Source organism: Chiloscyllium plagiosum, unplaced genomic scaffold (assembly GCF_037043375.1).
Source record: "Chiloscyllium plagiosum isolate Xiang-an unplaced genomic scaffold, Cpla_swu_hap1 HiC_scaffold_23, whole genome shotgun sequence".
NCBI lineage: Eukaryota > Metazoa > Chordata > Chondrichthyes > Orectolobiformes > Hemiscylliidae > Chiloscyllium > Chiloscyllium plagiosum.
This window is the reverse complement of record NW_028270161.1, coordinates 58379327-58400683: the sequence shown is the minus strand read 5'-3', so window position 1 is coordinate 58400683 and position 21357 is coordinate 58379327. Positions and strand designations below refer to the sequence as shown.

Sequence of the window (21357 nt, the reverse complement as noted above, 5' to 3'; positions counted from 1 at the left end):
ATCTTACTGCTAAAAGTCTTTCAATTTAAGTTCCTAGTCAATATCCATCTCCCTCTCAATCCCTGGCTCCTTGACAGTCTCTCATTTGTCATACTGCATGTGTGACACAATTATATATTGGAAAGATAAAGCCAATCTTTTCACTACCCTGAATGAACGGTTTCCCAACCACTAGTTAATGAGTCACTGTTTGAGGCTAAGCCAGATCGTTTGAAATTTTGCCCTGAGCTGAGCTTCCAACCCCATGTCCATCACCTGATACTCCTCCCCACCCTCTTACTGTAATATCACCCACCTCTGTATCTGTCTCAGTTTATTAACTGCTGAAACACAAATCCACCCCATTATTTCTTCAGATTCAATGTTTCCACTTGCCAATCTCCCACTGTTAACCCCTCCTCCATCTTTGGCTCCAACACAACTGCTCCACTGCTCTGACTACGTCCACGACCCCACTCCAGCAACAACTCATTCCTCAAATACTTACTCTTGCCTTCATATCCTTTCACAGCCTTGCACTGGCTTCTCTTATCGCTCTGCCTTCCTCCTTCCTGACCTCAACTGGATTTTCAATGTCCTTCACACCACCTCAGGCAGCTGGCTGTAACTTCAGCTGTCTACACCGCGGTCTCTAGAACTGTCTCGCTAAAATTCACAACCTCTCCCTACCCCTTTTAACATCTCTCCAATCTTTGCCTTCGACTGAATCTTGGTCCATCTGTCCTGACATTGTTTTCCTTTGCTTGGTGTCAGTTTTTTCTGTGCCTATGAAGTGTAGTGAGATGATGCTGAACAGTGGAACTCACATATCAAAAAGGTGCAGTAAAAGGACACAGCTTCAGTATAATTGACAGTTTTTAATTTCACTGCCTCTAGGCAACACAGACTATTACCCCAAAAACACATTAGGATACCTGTGTTCTGATACTGAGTTGATCCAACAAAGTGGTCATGCTTCCATGGCAACACATCACTGTAAACAAGTTGAGCAGATTAATTTTCTTGAATACAGTGTATCTTTGGAAATGTTCTCATTCTTTAACTGAGAAGAATGAGTTTTCTTTAAAATGCTCAAAGTTGGCTGTACCTCATGACAGTTTATTCTGTGTGATGTACAATTCTTCTCCCAGTGATCTCTCTGATGATTCTCTTTCAAAAATTTGAAAGCTTCACCTCATTGTATCAGTGATAGACCAGGAGTGTTCAACGCTGTGCCTTGTTCATTTTCCCTCTCACTCTCACAGCCCCTTCCCCAAATACTCACTCACACACACACAGACACTCTCAGATACTCTCTCTTCTCTCACACACACACCTTTTCTCTCACACACACTGTCTCTTCTCTTTCTCTCACTCTCTCTCTCACACACTCTCACTGTCTCATTCTCACACACTCTCTCTCTCATGATGTGGAGATGCCAGTGTTGGATTGGATTGGACAAGGTCAAAAATCACATGACACCAGATTGTATTCCAATGGTTTTATTTGAAAATACTACCTTTTGGAGTGCAACTCCTTCATCAGGTGCTAGTGAGAGAGGAAGACTTTAGGTACAGACTTTATAAGGAAAAGAACAAAGGATTATACAACCCATGTGAATGAATTGAACACACCTAAGATGGCTCTTAAATCTTTAATCAGTTAGAATGGAGGTACAGGTTTTTTTGATTAATATGCAAATCCCAGAATTCTTTTCAAGTCACTGCCCTGAGATAAATATCAAGGAGGTGACACCTTCAGTCAGACAATGTATTTTAGGTGTGAGGTCTTGTTTGGAATCTGTCGGTGTCTTAACCTAGAGTCAGAATGGTTTTATTTCCAAAGTAGGAGTTTATGAAATGCCACATTGACTGACTGCCTACAAATTGTGTGCTTTTTGAAAAAAATAGAATGTATCTGCAAACAGAAATCTGCAAATGCCAATGCCAATTTACCCCACGGATTTATATGTGTGTGTTTGTGTGTGTGTGGTGTTGCAGTGGAGGGAGTGTGTGTATATGAGTGTATGGGGGGGTTGCAGTGGAGGGAGTGTGTGTGTGTGTGGGTGGGGTGTGGAGGGAGTGAGTGTGTGTCAAAGAGAGTGTGTGTATGAGAGAGTCTGTGCACAGTCACACAGGCTCTTTCTATGCACACACTCTATCACACACACACAGGCACACACTCACATGCACACTCTCACAGATGCATATACTCCCTCACACTTGTGGGTACTCAAATACATACACACAGTATCTCACACACACACACACACACACACACTCTCTCTCAGATGCACAGACTCTCTCACACTTGCGCACACTCTCCCTCAAACACACACTCACACATACAGTATCTCACACACACTCACACACTCTCTCTCATACACAAACTCTCTCAGACACCGCACTCTCATGCACACTCTCTCAGTTACATAGACTCCCTCACACTCGTGCACACTCTCTCTCAGACAGATACACGTATGCACATGCACACAAGCACACACATACACACACACGCACACATATAAATCCGTGGGGTAAATTGGCATTTGCAGATTTGTGTTTGCAGATGCAGTCTATTTTTTTCAAAAAGCACACAATTTGTAGGCAGTCAGTCAATGTGTCATTTTATAAACTCCTACTTTGGAAATAAAACCAATCTGATTTAAAGTTAAGAGACAGACAGACTCCAAACAAGACCTCACACCTAAAATACATTGCCTGACTGAAGGTGTCACCTCCTTTATTTTGATAAGACTTTAAATTATCTCAGGGCAGTGACTTGTAAGGAATTATGGGATTTGCATATTAATCAATAAAACCTGCACCTCCATTCTAAGTGAATAAAGATTTAAGAACCATCTTAGGTGTGTTCAAATCATTCGCATGAGTTGTATAACCCTTTGATCTTTTCCTTATAAAGTCTGTATCTAAAGTCTTCCTCTCTCATTAGCACCTGATGAAGGAGCAGCACTCTGAAAGCTTGTCATTTCAAATAAAGATGTTGGACCGTAACCTGGTGTCATGTGATTTTTGACTCTCTCTCACTCTCATTCTCTCTCTCACACACAGTCACTCTCTCATTCTCACACGCTCTCTCACACACTCACTCTCACTCTCACTCTCTCACACACTCACTCTCTCACACCCATGACAGCAATCCACTCTGGTGACATCACCCTGTGGAATGACATCACATGGGACTCAGTGGGCGGAGAGGCTGGGGGATGGGGAGGTTAGGGTTTAGAGGGTGAGAGTGCAAGTAGAGGGGGATTGGGCAGGGAAGGAAAGGAGGGGACACAGAGAAAGGTAGACAGTGGGGATCAGGAAAGGTGGAAAAGATAAGGGAGATGAGAAGGTGAGAAGATGGGGAATAGGGAGGGAAAAGAGAGGGGTATAGGTGGGGGAGGGGAGAGGGTGGAGAAGTGGGAAATGGGAACGGGAAATGATGAGGGCAGATACTTAGAGGAAGAAAAGAGAGGGGGGGAAGGGTGAGGGGGTTAGGGAGGGGGATGAGGATGGCAGTTGGACCAGGGTAGAAGGAAGGAGGAGAGGGGAGGGGAAGGAGGAGGTGTGGATGGAGAGGAGAAGATGTTTTTGCAAATAAAAGCTCTTCCTACCTTCTCCCTCAATAGATTTTCAGGAAGCGCTCCACTGTGCAGAGATCAGCCACTTCTCCACGTGCTGCTCCAGAAATCACCATCCATTACCTGCGGCAGCTACACAGGAAGATCAAGAACATTATCAATGACTGGATGGAGTATTACAGAATTGAAACTGGTAAGTTACACCAGACCCAGAGAGAACTGTTTAATCTTTGACGTTTGCGAATTGTTACCCATTACTTTTATGAGAGTAATTGGTTGGGACTTTGACTTTGCTGAAAATGTGTTGCTGGAAAAGCGCAGCAGGTCAGGCAGCATCCAAGGAGCAGGAGAATCGACGTTTCGGGCATGAGCCCTTCTTCAGGAATGGGACTTTGACTTTATACAGTATAGTGCAATGGGTGATGTTCTGTTTCACTAATCCCACTACAATGGGAAGAAGAATGAAGACAATAGGTGCATATGAAATAGAAATAGGCCATTCAGCCCATCATATCTGCTGCACCATTCAATGACATCATGGCTGATCTGATCATCCTCAGCTCCATATCCTGCCGTTTGCCCATAATTCTGAGTCCCTCACTTACTCGGTCAAATGCAGTCTTGATGTCAAGGGCTGTCACTCTCACCTCCCCTCGGGAATTCAGCTCTTTTTGTCCATGTTTGAACCAAAGCTGGAATAAGGTCAGGAGCTGAGTGGCCCTGGCAGAACCCAAACTGGGCGTCACTGAGCAGGTTATTGCTGAGCAGCTGCTGCTCGGTAGCACAGTCACTGACTGAGAGTAGACTAACAGGGCAGTAACTGTCCGTGTTGGGTTTGTTCTGCTTTTTTTGTACAGGACATACCTGGGCAATTTTCCATTTTCCAGTAGATGCCAGTGTTGTAACTGGACTGGAACAGCTTGGCCAGGGGAACGGCAAATTCTGGAGCACAATCTTCAACACTATTGCCAGAAGGTTTTCAGGGCCCATAGCCTTTGCAATATCCAGTATCCCCATTAGTTTCTTGATATCACATGGAGTGTATCGAATTGGCTGAAGACTGGTGATGCTGAGTACCGTTGGAGGAGGCCGTGATGGATCATTCATTCAGCACTTTTGGCTGAAGGTTGGTACGAAAGATTTAGCTTTATCTTCTGTACTGATGTGCTTGACTCCCCCATCATTGAGGATGGGGATATTTGTAGAACCTCTTCCTCCAGTGAGTTGTTTAATCATCCACCGTCATTCGTGACTCGATGTGGCAGGACTACAGATTTTAAATCTGATCCTTTGGTTGTGGGATGATTAGATTCCCAATAGTGTGGAAACAAGCCCTTCGGCCCAACACATCCATACTGACCCTCCAAAGAATAACCCATCCGGACCCATTTCCCTCTGACTAACGCACCGAACACTATGGGCAATTTTAGAATGGCCAATTCACCTGGCCTGCACATCTTTGAACTGTGGGAGGAAATGGAGCATCCAGAGGAAACCCACACAGACACGGGGAGAATGTGCAAACTCCACACAGACAGTTGCCCGAGGCTGGAATCAAACCCAGGTCCCTGGCACTGTGAGGCAGCAGTGCTAACCACTGAGCTACAGTGCTGACCATACATAGCCCTACCTATCACTTGCTGCTCATGCTGCTTGGCATGCAAATAGTTCTGTTTTAGTGTCACCAAGTTGACATCTCTTTTATAGATAAGCCTGTTGCTGCTCCTGGCACCCCCTCCTCCACTCTCCATTGAGCTAGGGTTGATCCCCTGGATCAATGGTAATGGTTAAGTGGGAGATATGTTAGGCCATGAGGTTACAGATTGTAGATGACTACAATTCTATGGGTTTATGGCCCACAGCGTTTCCTGAGTACCCAGTTCTGTAAAGATGGATCAGTTTGAAGTGTATCATTTTAAGAATAGTGGTAATGCCACAATACATGATGGAGGGTATTCTCATTGTGAAGGCAGAACCTTGTCTCCAAAAGGACTGTGCAGCGGTCACTCTTACCGATATTGTCATGGACAGATTTACCTGCAGCTGGCAGACCACCTGCCGCAGACCCAATCGAGCAGCTAGGACCCGACCAACTCAATCAGTAGTGCTGCTGCTGAGCCACTCTTAGTGGTGGACATTGAAATCCCCCACTTTGTGCCCTTACTACCTCCAGAGTTTCCTCCAAGTATTATTCAGCACAAAGGAGCACTGATTCATCAGCTGAGGGGAGGGGTGACAGTACATGGTAATGTAATTATAGTCCAGAGCCCCAATGTTATGGGGATATGGGTTCGAATCCCTCCCTGGCTGGTGGAGTAATTTTGAATTTAATAAAGTGTGGAATTAAAAACTTGTCTAATGCATCCTTTATAAAAATCCTTCTGGATCATTAACTGAAAATGTAAGGATGGGAAGTAGCACATTGCAAAAAGGTAAATTCTCTAATGATGCTGAATAATTGGCTCTGAGTCTTCACTCTCTTGCCAACCCTTGGATAAATATAATGATAAAATAACATCAACAGATATCAACAACATATCAACACTGCACTTCACACAATCTATGTGAAAGTGAGGACTGCAGATGTTGCAGATTAGAGTCGAGAATGTGGTGCTGGGAAAGCACAACAGTTCAGGCAGCATCCAAGGAGCAGGAAAATCGATGTTTCAGGCAAAAGCCCTTCATCAGAAGCACCACCTTCTCGACTTCACACAATCTAGTCTACTGTATTCGCTGCTCACAATACGGTTTCTTGTACAATTGCAGGCTGGGTGACCACTTCACAGAACACCTACATTCTGTCCGCAAAAAAGACCCTGAGCTTCTTGTTGCTTGTCACTTCAACACACTATCCTGTTCCCTGGCCAACATCTCAGTTCTCAGGCGTGCTGCTGTGCTCCAGCCAACAGCATCTCATTTTCTGCCTGGAACGCTACAGCCTTCAGAACTCGTCCTCGGATGCTGCCTGAATTGCTGTGCTCTTCCAGCACCACTGATCCAGAATCTGGTTTCCAGCATCTGCAGTCATTGTTTTTACTTCAGTAATTTTAGGCCTTCTCCCATATCCTTACCCCACCCCCCACACACTAGACCTTGTCATCACATGGGCTGCTACAACACACCATCGGTTCTCAGCTACAATAGTCTCCATTAGAAGCTATTCATTCTCCTGGGCTGGTCTTTATCTACTCTTTTACCGACGCAAATGTTTCTGTTTCTCTCTGGATCCATTTCCACCTATTGTTTACTAATTCCCACCCCAACACCATCTTCTGCATCAATACCAACCTTTTCCTGGTTCTGAAGAAGAGTCACTAGACTCAAAACGTTAACTCTGCTTTCTCTCTCCACAGATGCTGCCAGACCTGCTGAGTTTCTCCAGCAGTTTCCATATGAACAGATTGGCTGGTTACATTCATGAGACCCACAGCCCTGAGGCTGAATACAACATGGTTTTACTTAACATTCCTCCCATTTATATGTCGAATACAACGTGACACACAGTCGCTGATGACCCAATCCCTGGAAGTCAGCACTTTTCCCCTGTCTTCACATTGAACTCAACCCATCCATTCTCTAATCCTGTTGCTGTGTCACCATAGTCTTACCAGATTATAGGGCCTGCTGTCTCATTAGAGAGAAGTGACTGGTGGTGATTTAACCTGAAGGACCTCAGGTGAGGGGAGAGGTTGAGAAGGAGAGTCCTTCATGATAACCTCAAACCGGTGATGGGAGTTGAACCCACACTATTGGCATCACACTGCTCTGTAAACTAACAATCCAGCCAACTGAGCTAAGCCGATACCCTCCCTAATCCTAACACTTCAATTACTAACAGACTGAAATGGTGTGCGAAAGGAGGATTTTAAAAAAATCCTGATTTCCTGTTTCATGGGGACAGAATTGACTCAATAAACACTGACAAGAATTGATGGTTTAATTAAAAGATGTATTTTGAGATGTTGTTCCAAGAGCTCTCCACAAACTCCTGATGTGATTGAAATTTCCCTGATTATTTGTTTGCACAGGTCTCAGTAAATTTCCATTCGTCAGGCGTAGCGAGAGTGAGAGGCATATCTCCAAAGTTCAACCAAAGAAACAACCGTTCCAACCCTACATGCCAGCAGGCAAAGGTATTTCAGCACAGGCAGATTACGCTCGCTTTCTGTCTACTCCCGGCCAGGAACAGAATAAGTGTGTGCCCAGGAGCTGCACCTTTACCAGGTTAGTCAGTGGGAAGCTGTTTCCAAACTTAGAGAGTAAGGTGGGAAAATGGGAAGTTGTTCATTTTGGAAGAACAGAATGTTGTTTGAATGGAGAAAAGCTGCAGAAAGCTGCAGTACCAAGGGACTTGGGGGAACTTGTACATGAAATACAGAAAGCTGGGTCATAGGGACAGCAGGTAATCAGGAAGGCTAATGGAACGTAGGCCCTGATTTCAAGGGGCTTGGAGGATAAAAGTAGGGACATCCTACTGCAACTGCACAAGGTGTTGGTGAAACCACATCTGGGGTACTTTGGTCCCTTATTTTAAGGAAAGATACTTCATTGGAGACATGATTCTTGGTGTGGAGGGATTGTCTTATGAGCAAAGGTTAAACACGTTGGGACTCTACTCCCTGGGGTTTAGAAGAATGAAGGTGATCTCATTGAAATAGATCAGATTCTTAAGGGGCTTGCCAGGATAATGCTGAGAGGACACTTCCCCTTGTGGCAGAGTCTAAGACCAGAAAGCTCAGATTGAAAGGACAATGATTTTAAGGCTGAGATGAGGAGGAATTTCTTTTCTCAGAGGGTTGTGAGTCTTTCGCCTTCTTCATCCAAGAGAGCAGTGGGGAATGATTCCTTCTGTATATTTAAGGCTGAGAGGTAGATTTTTAATCAGTATGGGAAATCAAGTCTAATGGGGAAAAGAGTACGAATGTGAGGAATGTCTGATCATCCATGATCCTGTTGAATCCTACCCATGATCCTACAACCTTATAGTCTAATCTTGAAAGCAGTTGGCAAGGATTAAAAAGAATAAGAGGGTAAGAGCCTCAGAACTAGGAGCAGGAGTAGGCCATTCAGCCCCTCCAGTCTGCTCTGCCATTGAATATGATCATGGCTGATCTCCTCTCAGCCTCAACTCCACTTCCCTGCCCACTCTCCAAAATGCTTTAACTTGCTCCTAACTTAAAAATTTGTCTACCTCCTTCTCAAAATTAGTTAATGTCCTGGCGTCCACCGCACTCTGAGGTATTCCATAGTTTTGAGAGAACTAATTCCTCCTTCATTTCTGTCTTGAATCTGCTAGCCCTTAGATTAAAACTATGGCTCCTTGTTCTAGATTGTACCACAAGGAGAAATATCTGCACTATCTACTCTGTCAATCCCCTTTAGCATCTTATATACCTCAATTAGATCTCCTTCAAAACCCCAGTGAGTATCGGCCTAAACTGCTCATTCTCTCCCCATAAGACAAATCTTCCATCTCTGGAATCCATCCAGTGAACTGTCCCTGCACTGCCTCCAAGAGAGGGGAACCAAAACTGTATTTCAAATCCAGTCTCACCAATATACCACAATGAGGGATGTCTAATGGAGGGCTTCCCAAAATAGGTTCTCAGGAGCTCAAATGAAAGCTCAAATGTTGGCATCATGATAGAATCTCTACAGTGTGGAAGCAGGCCATTCGGCCCAAAGAGTCCACAACAGCCCTCCTAAAAGCATCCCAACCAGACCCACCCCATCTCCATGACCACACATATCCCATGGCTAATCCACCTAGCTTGCACATCCCTGGCCAATTTAGCATGGCAAATCCACTTAACCTGCACGTCATTGGACTGTGGGAGGAAACCAGAGCACCTGGTGGAAAACCACGCAGACACGGAGAATGTGCAAACACCACACAGGCAGACATCCAAGACTGGAATCAAATGTGGGCCATCTCTTCTGAGGGAGCAATAGCCGCTCTGGTTCCTGTCTGTCCCTTGACCTTGGGAAGTCTTTGAGCTGCGAATTGAACAAAGATGGACTTTTTCTTAATTTTTTTTATATGTGGTTTTTGTTATTAACTTAAGTGCCAGATGGTGACAACTTAAGCACTTTTGTAATGATACAAGTGATAATAAATTACTATTCTATTCTACTCTTTCCCCTCACTCTCACAGGTTTCTGTTCCCTACAAGTATTAGAAATGCAGGTCAACTAGAATATCTCCAGAGTTGATTGTGAGTAGGCAGGGCTCATGGATTCTGTACTAGAGCTGAGTTCCACACTGAAACCCCTGATGGATTTTGGGATAGATCAGCACCATAACGGCTGGATTGCATCATTTCCTCCTGCCATGAGACTTTGATTTAGCTCCCACCCAACTCTTCTTCCTTCCATTTTTAGTAGTGGGTTTGCTTCATGTTATAATGCCCATGGTGGGCTATTTTTGTCATTTGTATTATTTTACATAAAAATAAAGAGCTGAGAACAGGCTGCAGGCAGATTGGTGGACTTCCCTGTGGGCCTATTCCTGCGATAGGGTTAAGTAGCCATCACCAGATCCTGCTAATGGGCTATGGAGGGTTTGTGATTCCTGGCTGCCCACTCCTCTTTCCCAGTTATGTCCACTCCTGGCTGTTTTTTAGACTGGGAGCATGTGTTGTCATCTGGAACCCTTGAAGGTTTTTGAGATAGCAGGGAGGAGAAGGTGATGGTTTTGTCACTGGAATAGTAATCCAGGAACCCAGTCTAATATTCAAAGGATATGACTTTGAATCTCACTGTACCAGGTGGTGAAAGTTAAATTTAATAAGCAATCTGGAATAATCACGTAACCACTGTCGATTGTTGTAAATACCCATCTGGTTCACTGATACCCTTCAGGGAAGGAAATCTGCCAACCTTACCTTCTATGTGATTCCAGACCCACAGCAATGTGGCTGACTCTTAACTAGCCTCTGGGGAATGTGGGAGGGGCAATAAATGCTGAACTCGTCAGTGACATTTATGTCCCATGAACAAAAGGTTAAACAAAGAGGCTTCCAAAAGCTTCACAACTCTTCTCCTTGCTGAAATAGCCATCTAGACATTGACAAAAGAGCTCACAAAAAGAACAATTTATTGTAATCAGCTAAAGATGTCAATCAACCAAAATCAACACTTCATTTAATCTGTCAAAACAGCACCCCTGCTGAGCTCACACATTGATTTGTCTTGGTTATCAGCCAAGTAGGGCTAACAAGGACATGGCCAAATGGATAATGATGACACGGAAATATGGATTTCCATCTTCTGTTTTATTCAATCGTGGTTTCACTGGCTTGGCCAGCATTTATTACCTGTCGCTAGTTCCCCCTTGAGAAGGTGGTGGTGAGCTGCCTTGTTGAACCGCTGCGGTCCATGTGCTATGGGTTGGCCCACAATGCCATTAGGGAGGGAATTCAAGGATTTTGACTCAGCAACAGTGAAGGAAGGGCAGTATATTTCCAAGTCAGGATGGTGAGCGGCTTGGAGGGGAACCTGCAAGTGGTGGTGTTCCCATGTATCTGCGCCCTTGTTCATTTAATATAGCACCGAATTTAGGAAGTGCCTGTAACACATTAAAAGGTCTCATGGTGCTTCACAGTGGCATTAAAACAAAGACACATAAGGAGGGGCTTAAGGTGAAAGAGATAGGTTTTAAGGTGTGTCTGAAAGAGGAAAGTGAGTTTGAGAGAAGAATAAATGGAGTGAAGGAATGTGAGAGTCTGGGGGCATATGTAACTGAAGACACAGCCACCAAGTGTGAAGTGACTATCCTTGAGAATGCACAAGAGGCCAGACTTACAGGAGAGTCCTGGATTGAAAATTGCAGTTCTGAATATAGATTGTGCAGAGCTGGGTGGTTTTCCTTAGATCATAAGAGACTGAGAGGGGACATGACTGAGATGTGTAAAATTATATGGGGCATAGATATAGTAGACAGAAACGTTACTCATTGATGGAGAGACCTGGGGGGGCATAAATTTAAGGAAAGGAGCAAGAGGTTTCAAGCAGATGTGAGGGTAGTGGGAATCTGGAACTGACTGCCTGTAAGGGTGATCGAGGGAAAAATCCTCACAACATTGAAAAAGTACTTGGATGTGCACTTGCAAACCGAAAGCACGCAAGGCTAAGGGCCAAGTGCTGGGAAATTGGATCAGTTGTGAGGTGTTTGTTTTTGATCGGTGTGGATATGATGGGCCAAAGGGCCTTTATCTGCTGTAGATCACTTTAACCATATGACATTATTGAGATAGGAGTCCAACTTAATTATAAAATCAAACCTTCAGTTTGTCTTTGCTTCTGGGAATATAGGATACTGTGTGAAATGATAATGAAATATCTTCTCTATGTGCCAGAATTCATCTACAACAGACCCTGTCTGTTAGACACACTAGTCGTTAGAAAATAGTGACGCTCAGCAAAGCAAAGTAAAATCCAGGAAGATTCATATGGGATTGTGACAGCCCGTCCTCTGTTTTATTAACAATTTGCCATTAATTATATTGTTTTGTATTGTGATGTGCACAATACTGTGACATAAGCTGGGTCTTAGTTCACTCTTCACAGCGGTTCTATGGCCCAGGGAAGATATCTATCAGGTAGTCTCTACAGGATGCTTGGGGTTGGTGTGACAAATCTAGGCCAGATTGCGACCGTCTGCTCTGCACAAGGCACCTTTTAGGTGATGCAATGATGGTGATTGTTCAAGTGATAACAAGTGAGAACTGTAAGGAGTGTACTCACTTTAAAAATATAAAAACATAAGTGATACGATTTTAGATGAGTAAGACTATTATTTTCTGGGTCTGTAGATTGTGAAGGTGCAAAGATGGCCTTCAGTAGAGTGATGTGCACTGCCTGTTGGGTGTGGGAGGTTCGGGAGAGTTTCCATGTTACTGACAATTATGTCTGCAGGAAGTATATTTAGTTGCCAATCCTATCGGATCACATGGATCGATTGGAGCAGCAGTTAGAGGCAATGGGGAATTTACAGGAGCTGGGAGGTCTGATAGATGGCAGTTTCAGGAAGGGAGATAAACTGCAGATGCAGTCAGGTAGATGGATGACCTCCAGGAAAGGTAGGAGAGGGAGGCAGATAGTGAAGGAGTCTCCTGTAGCTATCTCCATTTCAAACAAGTATGCTGTTTTGGAAAATGTGGGTGGCAATGGAATCTCAGAGGAATGTAGAAACACAGAAGATAGGCGCAGCAGAGGGCCATTCAGCCCTTCGAGCCAGCTCTGCCATTCATCACGATAATGGCTGATCGTCCAACTCAATAGCTTAATCCTGCTTTCTCCCATAACCTTTGACCTGATTCGCCCCCAGTGCTATGTCTAGCCACACTGACAGCTAGGCTTCTTGTACTCAGATTGGCTCTAATGTAGCAAGGGGAATGCCAGGTTTCAAGTGATCAATTGTGATAGGGGACTGTCTAGTTAGAGGCACAGACAGACAATTCTGCTGCCAACAGTGGGACATCAAGATGGCATGTTGCCACCCTGGAGCCAAGGATATCTTGGAAGGATGGGGAATGTTCTCAAAGGGGAGCAGGACCAGCAGGAGATCGTTGTACTAGTTGGAACTAATGACTTAGGCAGAGAAAAGGACAAGATTCTGAGGAGAGAATGTAGGAGGTTAGGCAGGAATTAAAAAAGTAGATCCTTGAGGGATGTAATATCTACCATGAGCCATGAGCTAGTGAGGGCTGAGGAGCTGGTGCAGAGGAGAAGGATTCAGATTTTTGGATCATTGGAATGTCTTCTAGGATAGAAATGATCTGTTATAAGAAGGACGGATTGCACCTGAATAGGAAGAGGACTAATATACTGGCAGAGAGATTTGCTGGAGCTGCATAGGAGGACTTAAACTAGTAAAGTACCAGGCTGTGGGGTCCTTGGGAAATAATTAGGAAAGAATTCAGTCTGAAACTGATACATGTAGAAAAAGGAGTGAGCCAAACAGTCTGGGCAGGCAGGAACAAAGTGGAGAATGAGATAGGACTGATAAATTAAACTGCATTTATTTCAATCAGATGCCTATCAGATAAGGCAGATGAACTCAGGGCATGTTAAAGAACATGGGACTGAGATATAATAGCAATTACAGAGATGTTGCACAGGGATGGACTGGACTGGCAGCTTAATGTTCCAGGGTATGGATGCTATAGGAACGATCAAAAGGGGGGGGTAAGAAAGGAGGGCGACTGGCATTTTTAATTAGGGATAACGCCAAATATGTATTTAGGGAGGACGTTCCTGGGACTACATCCAGGGAAGTTATTTGGGTGGAAATGAGAAATAAGAAAGGAATGATCACTTCATTGGGATTGAACTATAGATCCCTCAATAATCAGTGGAAAATTGAGAAATAAACTTGTAATGAGATCTCAGTTATCTGAAAGAATAATAGTGTGATAATGGTATGGGATTTTAGCTTTCCAGATATAGACTGGGATAGTGTTAAGGATTTAGATGGAGAGGAATTTGTTAAATGTGTACAAGAACATTTTCTGATTCAATATGTGGATGTACCCACTAGAGAAGGTACAAAACTTGACCTACCCTTGGGAAATAAGACAGGACAGTTGACTGAGGTGTCAGTGGGGGAGCACTTTGGGGCCATACTTCAATACTTTTAAAATAGTGATGGAAAATGATAGGCAGGATCTAAAAGTTAAAACTTCTAATTTGGAGGAAGGCCAAATTTAATGATAATGGGCAGGAACTTTCAGAAGTTACTTGGGGGCAGATGTTCGCAGGTAAAGGGATGGCCGGAAAATGGGAAGCCTTCAAAAACGAGATAACGTGAGTCCAGAGACAGTACGTTCTGGTTAAGCTGAAAGGCAAGGCTGGTAGGTGTAGGGAATACTGAACGACTCGAGAAATTGAGGTTTTGGTCAAGAATAAGAAAGAAGCATATATCAGGTCCAGACAGCAGAGATCAAGTGAATCTTTAGAAGAGTATAAAAGTAGAAGTATACTTGAGAAGGAAATTAGGAGGGCAACAAAGGGACATGAGATAGCTTTGGCAAATAGGGTTAAGGAGAATTCAAAGGTATTCTGCAAATAGATTAAGGACAAAAGGATAACTAGGGAAGAGAGTAGGACCTCTTAAAGTTCAGCAAGACCACCTATGCGTGGAACCGCAGGAGATGGGGGAATTACTAAATGAATATTTTGCATCAGTGTTTACTGTGGGGAAGGACATGGAAGATATAGAACATGGGGAAATAAATGACGACATCTTGGTTAGATGACACAGAATAGAGGGAGAACTAGCTATGTAGATACAGAACTGGCTTGAAGATAGAAGACAGAGGGCAGTTGTGGAGGGTTGCTTTTCAGACTGGAAGCCTGTGACCAGTGGAGTCACAACGTTCAGTGCTGGGTCCATTACTTTTCATCCTTTATTTCAATGATTTGATGTGAACATGGGAGGTATGGTGTGCACGTTTGCAAGTGACACCAAAGTTGGAGGTGCAGTGGACAACGAAGAAGGTCAACTCAGATTACAACAGGATCTTGATCAGTTTGGCCAATGGGCTGAAGAATGGCAGATAGAGTTTAATTTAGATAAATGTGAAGTGCTACGTTTTGGAAAGGCAAATCAGGGCAGGACTTACATATTTAATAGTAAGGTCCTGGGAGTGTTGCTGAACAAATAGACCTTGGAATGCAGGTTCATAATTCCTTGAAAGTGCAGCCACAGATAGATATGATAGTGAGGAAGGTGTTTGGTATGCTTTCCTTTATTGGCCAGTGCATTGAGAAGAGAGTTGCAGCTGTACAGGTCATTAGTTAGGCCACTATTAGAATACTCTGTGCAATTCTGATCGCCCTGTTTGTAAGAAGGATGTTGTTAAACTTGGAGGAGAAAGTGAGGTCTGCAGATGCTGGAGATCAAAGTTGAAACTTTATTGCTGGAACAGCACAGCAGGTCAGGCAGCATCCAGGGAACAGGAGATTCGACGTTTCGGGCACAGGCCCTTCTTCAGGAATGAGCAGAGAGTGTTCAGCAGGAGAAGATAAAAGGTAGGGAGGAGGGACTTGGAGGAGGGGCGTTGGAAATGTGATAGGTGGAAAGAGGTCAAGGTGAGGGTGATAGGTCGGAGTAGGATGGAGGCGGAGAGGTCAAGAAGAAGACTGCAGGTCAGGAAGGCGGTGCCGGGCTGGAGGGATTCGGCTGAGACAAGGTGGGGGGAGGGGGGATGAAGAAACTGGTGAAGTCCAAGTTCATCCCCTGTGGTTGGAGGGTTCCCAGTCGGAAGATAAGACGCTCCTCCTCCGACCGTCGCGTTGTTGTGGTTTGGCGGTGGATGAGTCCAATGACCTGCATATCCTCGGTGGAGTGGAAGGGGGAGTTGAAATGCTGTGCTACAGGGTGGTTGGGTTGGTTCGTCCGGGTGGCCCAGAGGTGCTCTCTGAATCACTCCGCAAGTAGGCGGCCTGTCTCCCCAATATAGAGGAGGCCACACCGGCTGTAGCGGATGCAGTAGATGATGTGGGTGGAGGTGCAGGTGAATCTGTGGCGGATATGGAAGTTTCCTTTGGGGCCTTGGAGAGAAGTGAGGGGGGAGGTGTGGGCGCAAGTGTTGCACCTCCTGCGGTTGCAAGGGAAGGTGCCGGGAGTGGAGGTTGGGTCGGTGGGGGGTGTGGATCTGACAAGGGAGTCGCGGAGGGAGTGGTCTCTACGGAAAGCTGATAGGGGAGGGGAGGGAAATATATCCTTGGTGCTGGGGTCTGTTTGGAGGTGGCGGAAGTGACGGCGGATGATGCGCTGTACATGGAGATTGGTGGGGTGGTAGGTGAGGACCAGTGGGGTTCTGTCCTGGTGGCGGTTGGAGGGGCGGGGCTCAAGGGCGGAGAAGCGGGAAGTGGAGGAGATGCGGTGGAGGGCACCGTCGACCACGTCGGGGGGGAAATTGCGGTCCTTGAAGAAGGAGGCCATCTGTGTTGTACGTATTTTGAACTGGTCCTCCTGGGAGCAGATGCGGCGGAGACTAAGGAATTGGGAGAATGGGATGGCGTTTTTACAGGGGGCAGGATGGGAGGAGGTGTAGTCCAGGTAGCTGTGGGAGTCGGTTGGTTTGTAGTAGATGTCCATGTTGATTCGGTCGCCTGAGATAGAAACAGAAAGGTCTAGGAAGGGGAGGGAGGAGTCCGAGACTGTCCAGGTGAATTTGAGGTCGGGGTGGAAGGTGTTAGTGTAGTGTGTAGTGTAGTGTAGTGTAGTGTAGAAAGCACTCCGCTTCTTCCTTTCCCGCCGTACCACCCAGTACCCTTCCACCGACACCCTCCTTCGACTGACCGAACTGGTCCTCACCCTGAACAACTTTTCTTTCCAATCCTCCCACTTTCTCCAAACAAAAGGAGTAGCCATGGGCACCCGCATGGACCCCAGCTATGCCTGCCTCTTCGTAGGATATGTGGAACAATCCATCTTCCGCAACTACACTGGCCCCACCCCCCATCTTTTCCTTCGCTACATTGATGACTGTATCGGCGCTACCTCGTGCTCCCACGAGGAGGTTGAACAGTTCATCCACTTCACTAACACCTTCCACCCCGACCTCAAATTCACCTGGACAGTCTCGGACTCCTCCCTCCCCTTCCTAGACCTTTCTGTTTCTATCTCAGGCGACCGAATCAACACGGACATCTACTACAAACCAACCGACTCCCACAGCTACCTGGACTACACCTCCTCCCATCCTGCCCCCTGTAAAAACGCCATCCCATTCTCCCAATTCCTTAGTCTCCGCCGCATCTGCTCCCAGGAGGACCAGTTCAAAATACGTACAACACAGATGGCCTCCTTCTTCAAGGACCGCAATTTCCCCCCCGACGTGGTCGACGGTGCCCTCCACCGCATCTCCTCCACTTCCCGCTCCTCCGCCCTTGAGCCCCGCCCCTCCAACCGCCACCAGGACAGAACCCCACTGGTCCTCACCTACCACCTCACCAATCTCCATGTACAGCGCATCATCCGCCGTCACTTCCGCCACCTCCAAACAGACCCCAGCACCAAGGATATATTTCCCTCCCCTCCCCTATCAGCTTTCCGTAGAGACCACTCCCTCCGCGACTCCCTTGTCAGATCCACACCCCCCACTGACCCAACCTCCACTCCCGGCACCTTCCCTTGCAACCGCAGGAGGTGCAACACTTGCGCCCACACCTCCCCCCTCACTTCTCTCCAAGGCCCCAATCACCTGCACCTCCACCCACATCATCTACTGCATCCGCTGCAGCCGGTGTGGCCTCCTCTATATTGGGGAGACAGGCCGCCTACTTGCGGAGCGATTCAGAGAGCACCTCTAGGCCACCCGGACGAACCAACCCAACCACCCTGTAGCACAGCATTTCAACTCCCCCTCCCACTCCACCGAGGATATGCAGGTCATTGGACTCATCCACCGCCAAACCACAACAACCCGACGGTCGGAGGAGGAGCGTCTTATCTTCCGACTGGGAACCCTCCAACCGCAGGGGATGAACTTGGACTTCACCAGTTTCTTCATCCCCTCTCCCCCCACCTTGTCTCAGCCGAATCCCTCCAGCCCGGCACCGCCTTCCTGACCTGCAGTCTTCTTCTTGACCTCTCCGCCTCCATCCTACTCCGACCTATCACCCTCACCTTGACCTCTTTCCACCTATCACATTTCCAACGCCCCTCCTCCAAGTCCCTCCTCCCTACCTTTTATCTTCTCCTGCTGAACACTCTCTGCTCATTCCTGAAGAAGGGCCTGTGCCCGAAACGTCGAATCTCCTGTTCCCTGGATGCTGCCTGACCTGCTGTGCTGTTCCAGCAATAAAGTTTCAACTGTTGTTAAACTTGAAAAGGTTTAGAAAAGATTTACAAGGATGTTGCCAGGATTGGAGGATTTGAGCAATAGGGAGAGGCTGAATAGACTGGGACTATTTTCCCCAGAGTGTCAGAGGTTGAGGGGGTGACGTTATGGAATTTTATAAAATCATGAGGGGCATGTATAAGGTAAACAGACAAGGTCTTTTCCCTGGGGTGGGGGAGTCCAAACCTGGTTTAGGGTGAAAGGGGCAAAGATATAAAAAGGACCTAAAGGGGCAACTTTTTCATACAGAAGGTGGTACGTGTATGGAATGAGCTGCTAGAGGAAGTGGTGGAGGCTGGTACAATTACAGCATTTAAAAGGCATCTGATTGGTTTTATGAATAGGAAGGGTTTAGAGGGATATGGGCCAAATGCTGGCAAATGGGACTAGATTAGTTTCGGATATCTGGTTGGCATGGACAAGTTTGATTGAAAGGTCTGTTTCTAAGTTTTATATATATATATATATATATATATATATATCTATTACACTGAGCAATTCAAAGCTATTTTAACAATGGAGCATCAAAAAGCTGTGTTATTTTTCCAGACATCTCTCTGATGTGATCTCATGTGATTTGCACATTACCTGCCAACTCTCCAGTTCAGTCCATGCCTCACTCATTGCCTCTGTGGCCATAAAGCTCTAACCCAATTGCCTTTTGTCCTTCCACTCACTGTCCATCAATGGCACCCCCACCCCCCCAATCCAATGTATCAACACAGATTTTAAAATGAGGGTCTTTTACACCGAGGTTTCACAATGTGGCACATGGAGTTGATGAATACTTGCTTTTCTCAGTAAACTGAAATTCTAATTCCTCTGATAAAGGTCAAAACAAATTCAGTGCAAAAATCAAACTGTTTAAAACCATAATTTATCAATGGAATTTAATGTCCTTTAAACCCTTCGATAAATGACACTGCACATTCTAATCATGTAAAGTGAATATCTCTGTTTAAGATATTTGAATGAAGGGGATTTTTTTACTCAGACTAGTTGTCCAGTAATTAGTCTGAAAACTATTGGGGAGACAATTGGAAACGTAAAAGTATACCGAGTTTAAAATAGGGTAAGTTATTTCAGGATATGTGTGAACCTCTGTCAGAGCCGTCCTCATTCTGTGTAGCAGCCATGGAATCATCTTTTCATGTCTCCTCTTGTCTTTGTATTTTCTCATAACTGAGAACCTGTGAGCAGGTTTTATACTGGTCAAACTGGTCCTTATCCAGTCTGTCCACTGCCTGGTACCAGACACCGTAATGTCTGGTACACTTGAGGGGGCGGGGGAGCAGCAGGCTCATTTAAAGTGGTGAATAATTTGTAATTTGAAAGTAATTTCACAAAATACATGAGTCTAAAAGACAATAACCAACCAGGAATAGATTTTTCCATCAACATTTTGTCATTTGAACTTTGACACAGGTGGTTCAGGTAAATGTTTTAAATGTGGGATAGTGGATAGGGAAGTTTGTGTTGACTTTGCCAGATAATGTGCGAATGTAGCCCTTTAAAGCAGATATTGTTCACCTCCAGTAAGGGCAAGAAGCCAGAAACGAGGGCACTTTTGTTACACTGAATAGTATTTGATCCTTGATATAAGCACAAAGACTAACTTAGCCCTGAGTGTAGGATTAACTTCAGAATATGAGAGAAATCAAAGGCTCCTTAAGAATTAAAAACTGGATAATGAATTACTAAAGCTCATCCTAGCTAATGGGTTTAGAATAAAACATTTAAAGAAAAACATTCAAGCCACAAAAATGACCATCTCCAACAAGACAGAATCTAATCATCACCCCTTAACATCCAATAGTGTCACCATCACTGAATCCCCCACTATCAGCATCCTGGGAGTTATCATTGACCACAAAATAACTGGACAAGCCATTGTAATACAATGACTATGACTGTAGTTCAGAGGCTAGGAATCAGGTGGGTAACTTACCTACTGACTCCCCAAAGCTTGTCCACCATCTACAAGGCATAAGTCAGGAGTGTGATGAAATACCCCCCACTTGGGTGGTTGCAGCCCCCACAGCATTCAAGAAGCTTGACATCATCCAGGATAAAGCAGCCACTTGATTGCAGTTTGCACCATCTCCAAGATGCAAATTCCAAGCACCATCCAGACTTGGAAATATATTGCTGTTCCTTCAGTGTCTGTGGGTCAACGTTCTGTATCCCAGACCCTCCAAAAACATCTTGGACTCTGGGTTAGACTTCAGACAGCTTGGTCTTACTTGGCACGGTGGCTCAGTGGTTAGCACTGCTGCCTCACAGTACTGGGGACCTGGGTTCGATTCCAGCCTCGGGTGGCTATCTGTGTGGCATTTGCCTGTTCCCCACATGTCTGTGTGGGTTTCCTCCGGGTGCTCCAGTTTCCTCTGACAGTCCAAAGATGTGCAGCTAAGGTGGATTGGCCATGCTAAATTGTCCGTAGTGTTCAGGGTTGTGCCGTCTAGGTGGATTAGCCATAGGAAATGCAGGATTATGGGGGTGAGGTGAGGGGGCTCTGAGTGAGTTGCTCTTTGGAGGGTCAGTGCAGACTCAAAGTGCTGAAAAGCCTCTTTCCACACCATAGGGATTCTAATAGTTATCTACAAAATGTTAAATAGATTAAAACCATGTCTAATTCCAGTGTTTATATGACTGACATCAGCCCTCAATCTGACCGACCGCACCACCCCATGTCTTCTGACACCTCTCCTGCCAATAGCACCTTGACCACACAACTATTCTCCGAGCCCCTGACAGCTTGTTGTGCCAATCTACCCAACCTCTCACCCACCATTTATTCATGGGAAGTTGGCATTGCTGATTATCCTTTTTTAATTGTCCTTGAGAAGGTGGTGGTGATCTGCCTTCTTGAACTTTGCAGTCCCTGTAGTGCTGTTAGGAGAGACCTATCCATTCACCACCTTGTCACTCATTCTGAT

General features: G+C 45.5%; 1 protein-coding gene across 1 annotated transcript in view; it reads left to right on the top strand.

Annotated features, from left to right (window-relative positions):
- The window catches only part of LOC122561441 (uncharacterized), a 154714-nt gene that overhangs the window by 77433 nt on the left and 55924 nt on the right, over positions 1-21357 (top strand). Inside the window, exons 11-12 of the mRNA XM_043713183.2 lie at positions 3615-3759; positions 7595-7790. Coding sequence (XP_043569118.2) covers positions 3615-3759; positions 7595-7790 — 341 coding nt within the window. The remainder of the gene's footprint in view (positions 1-3614; positions 3760-7594; positions 7791-21357) is intronic.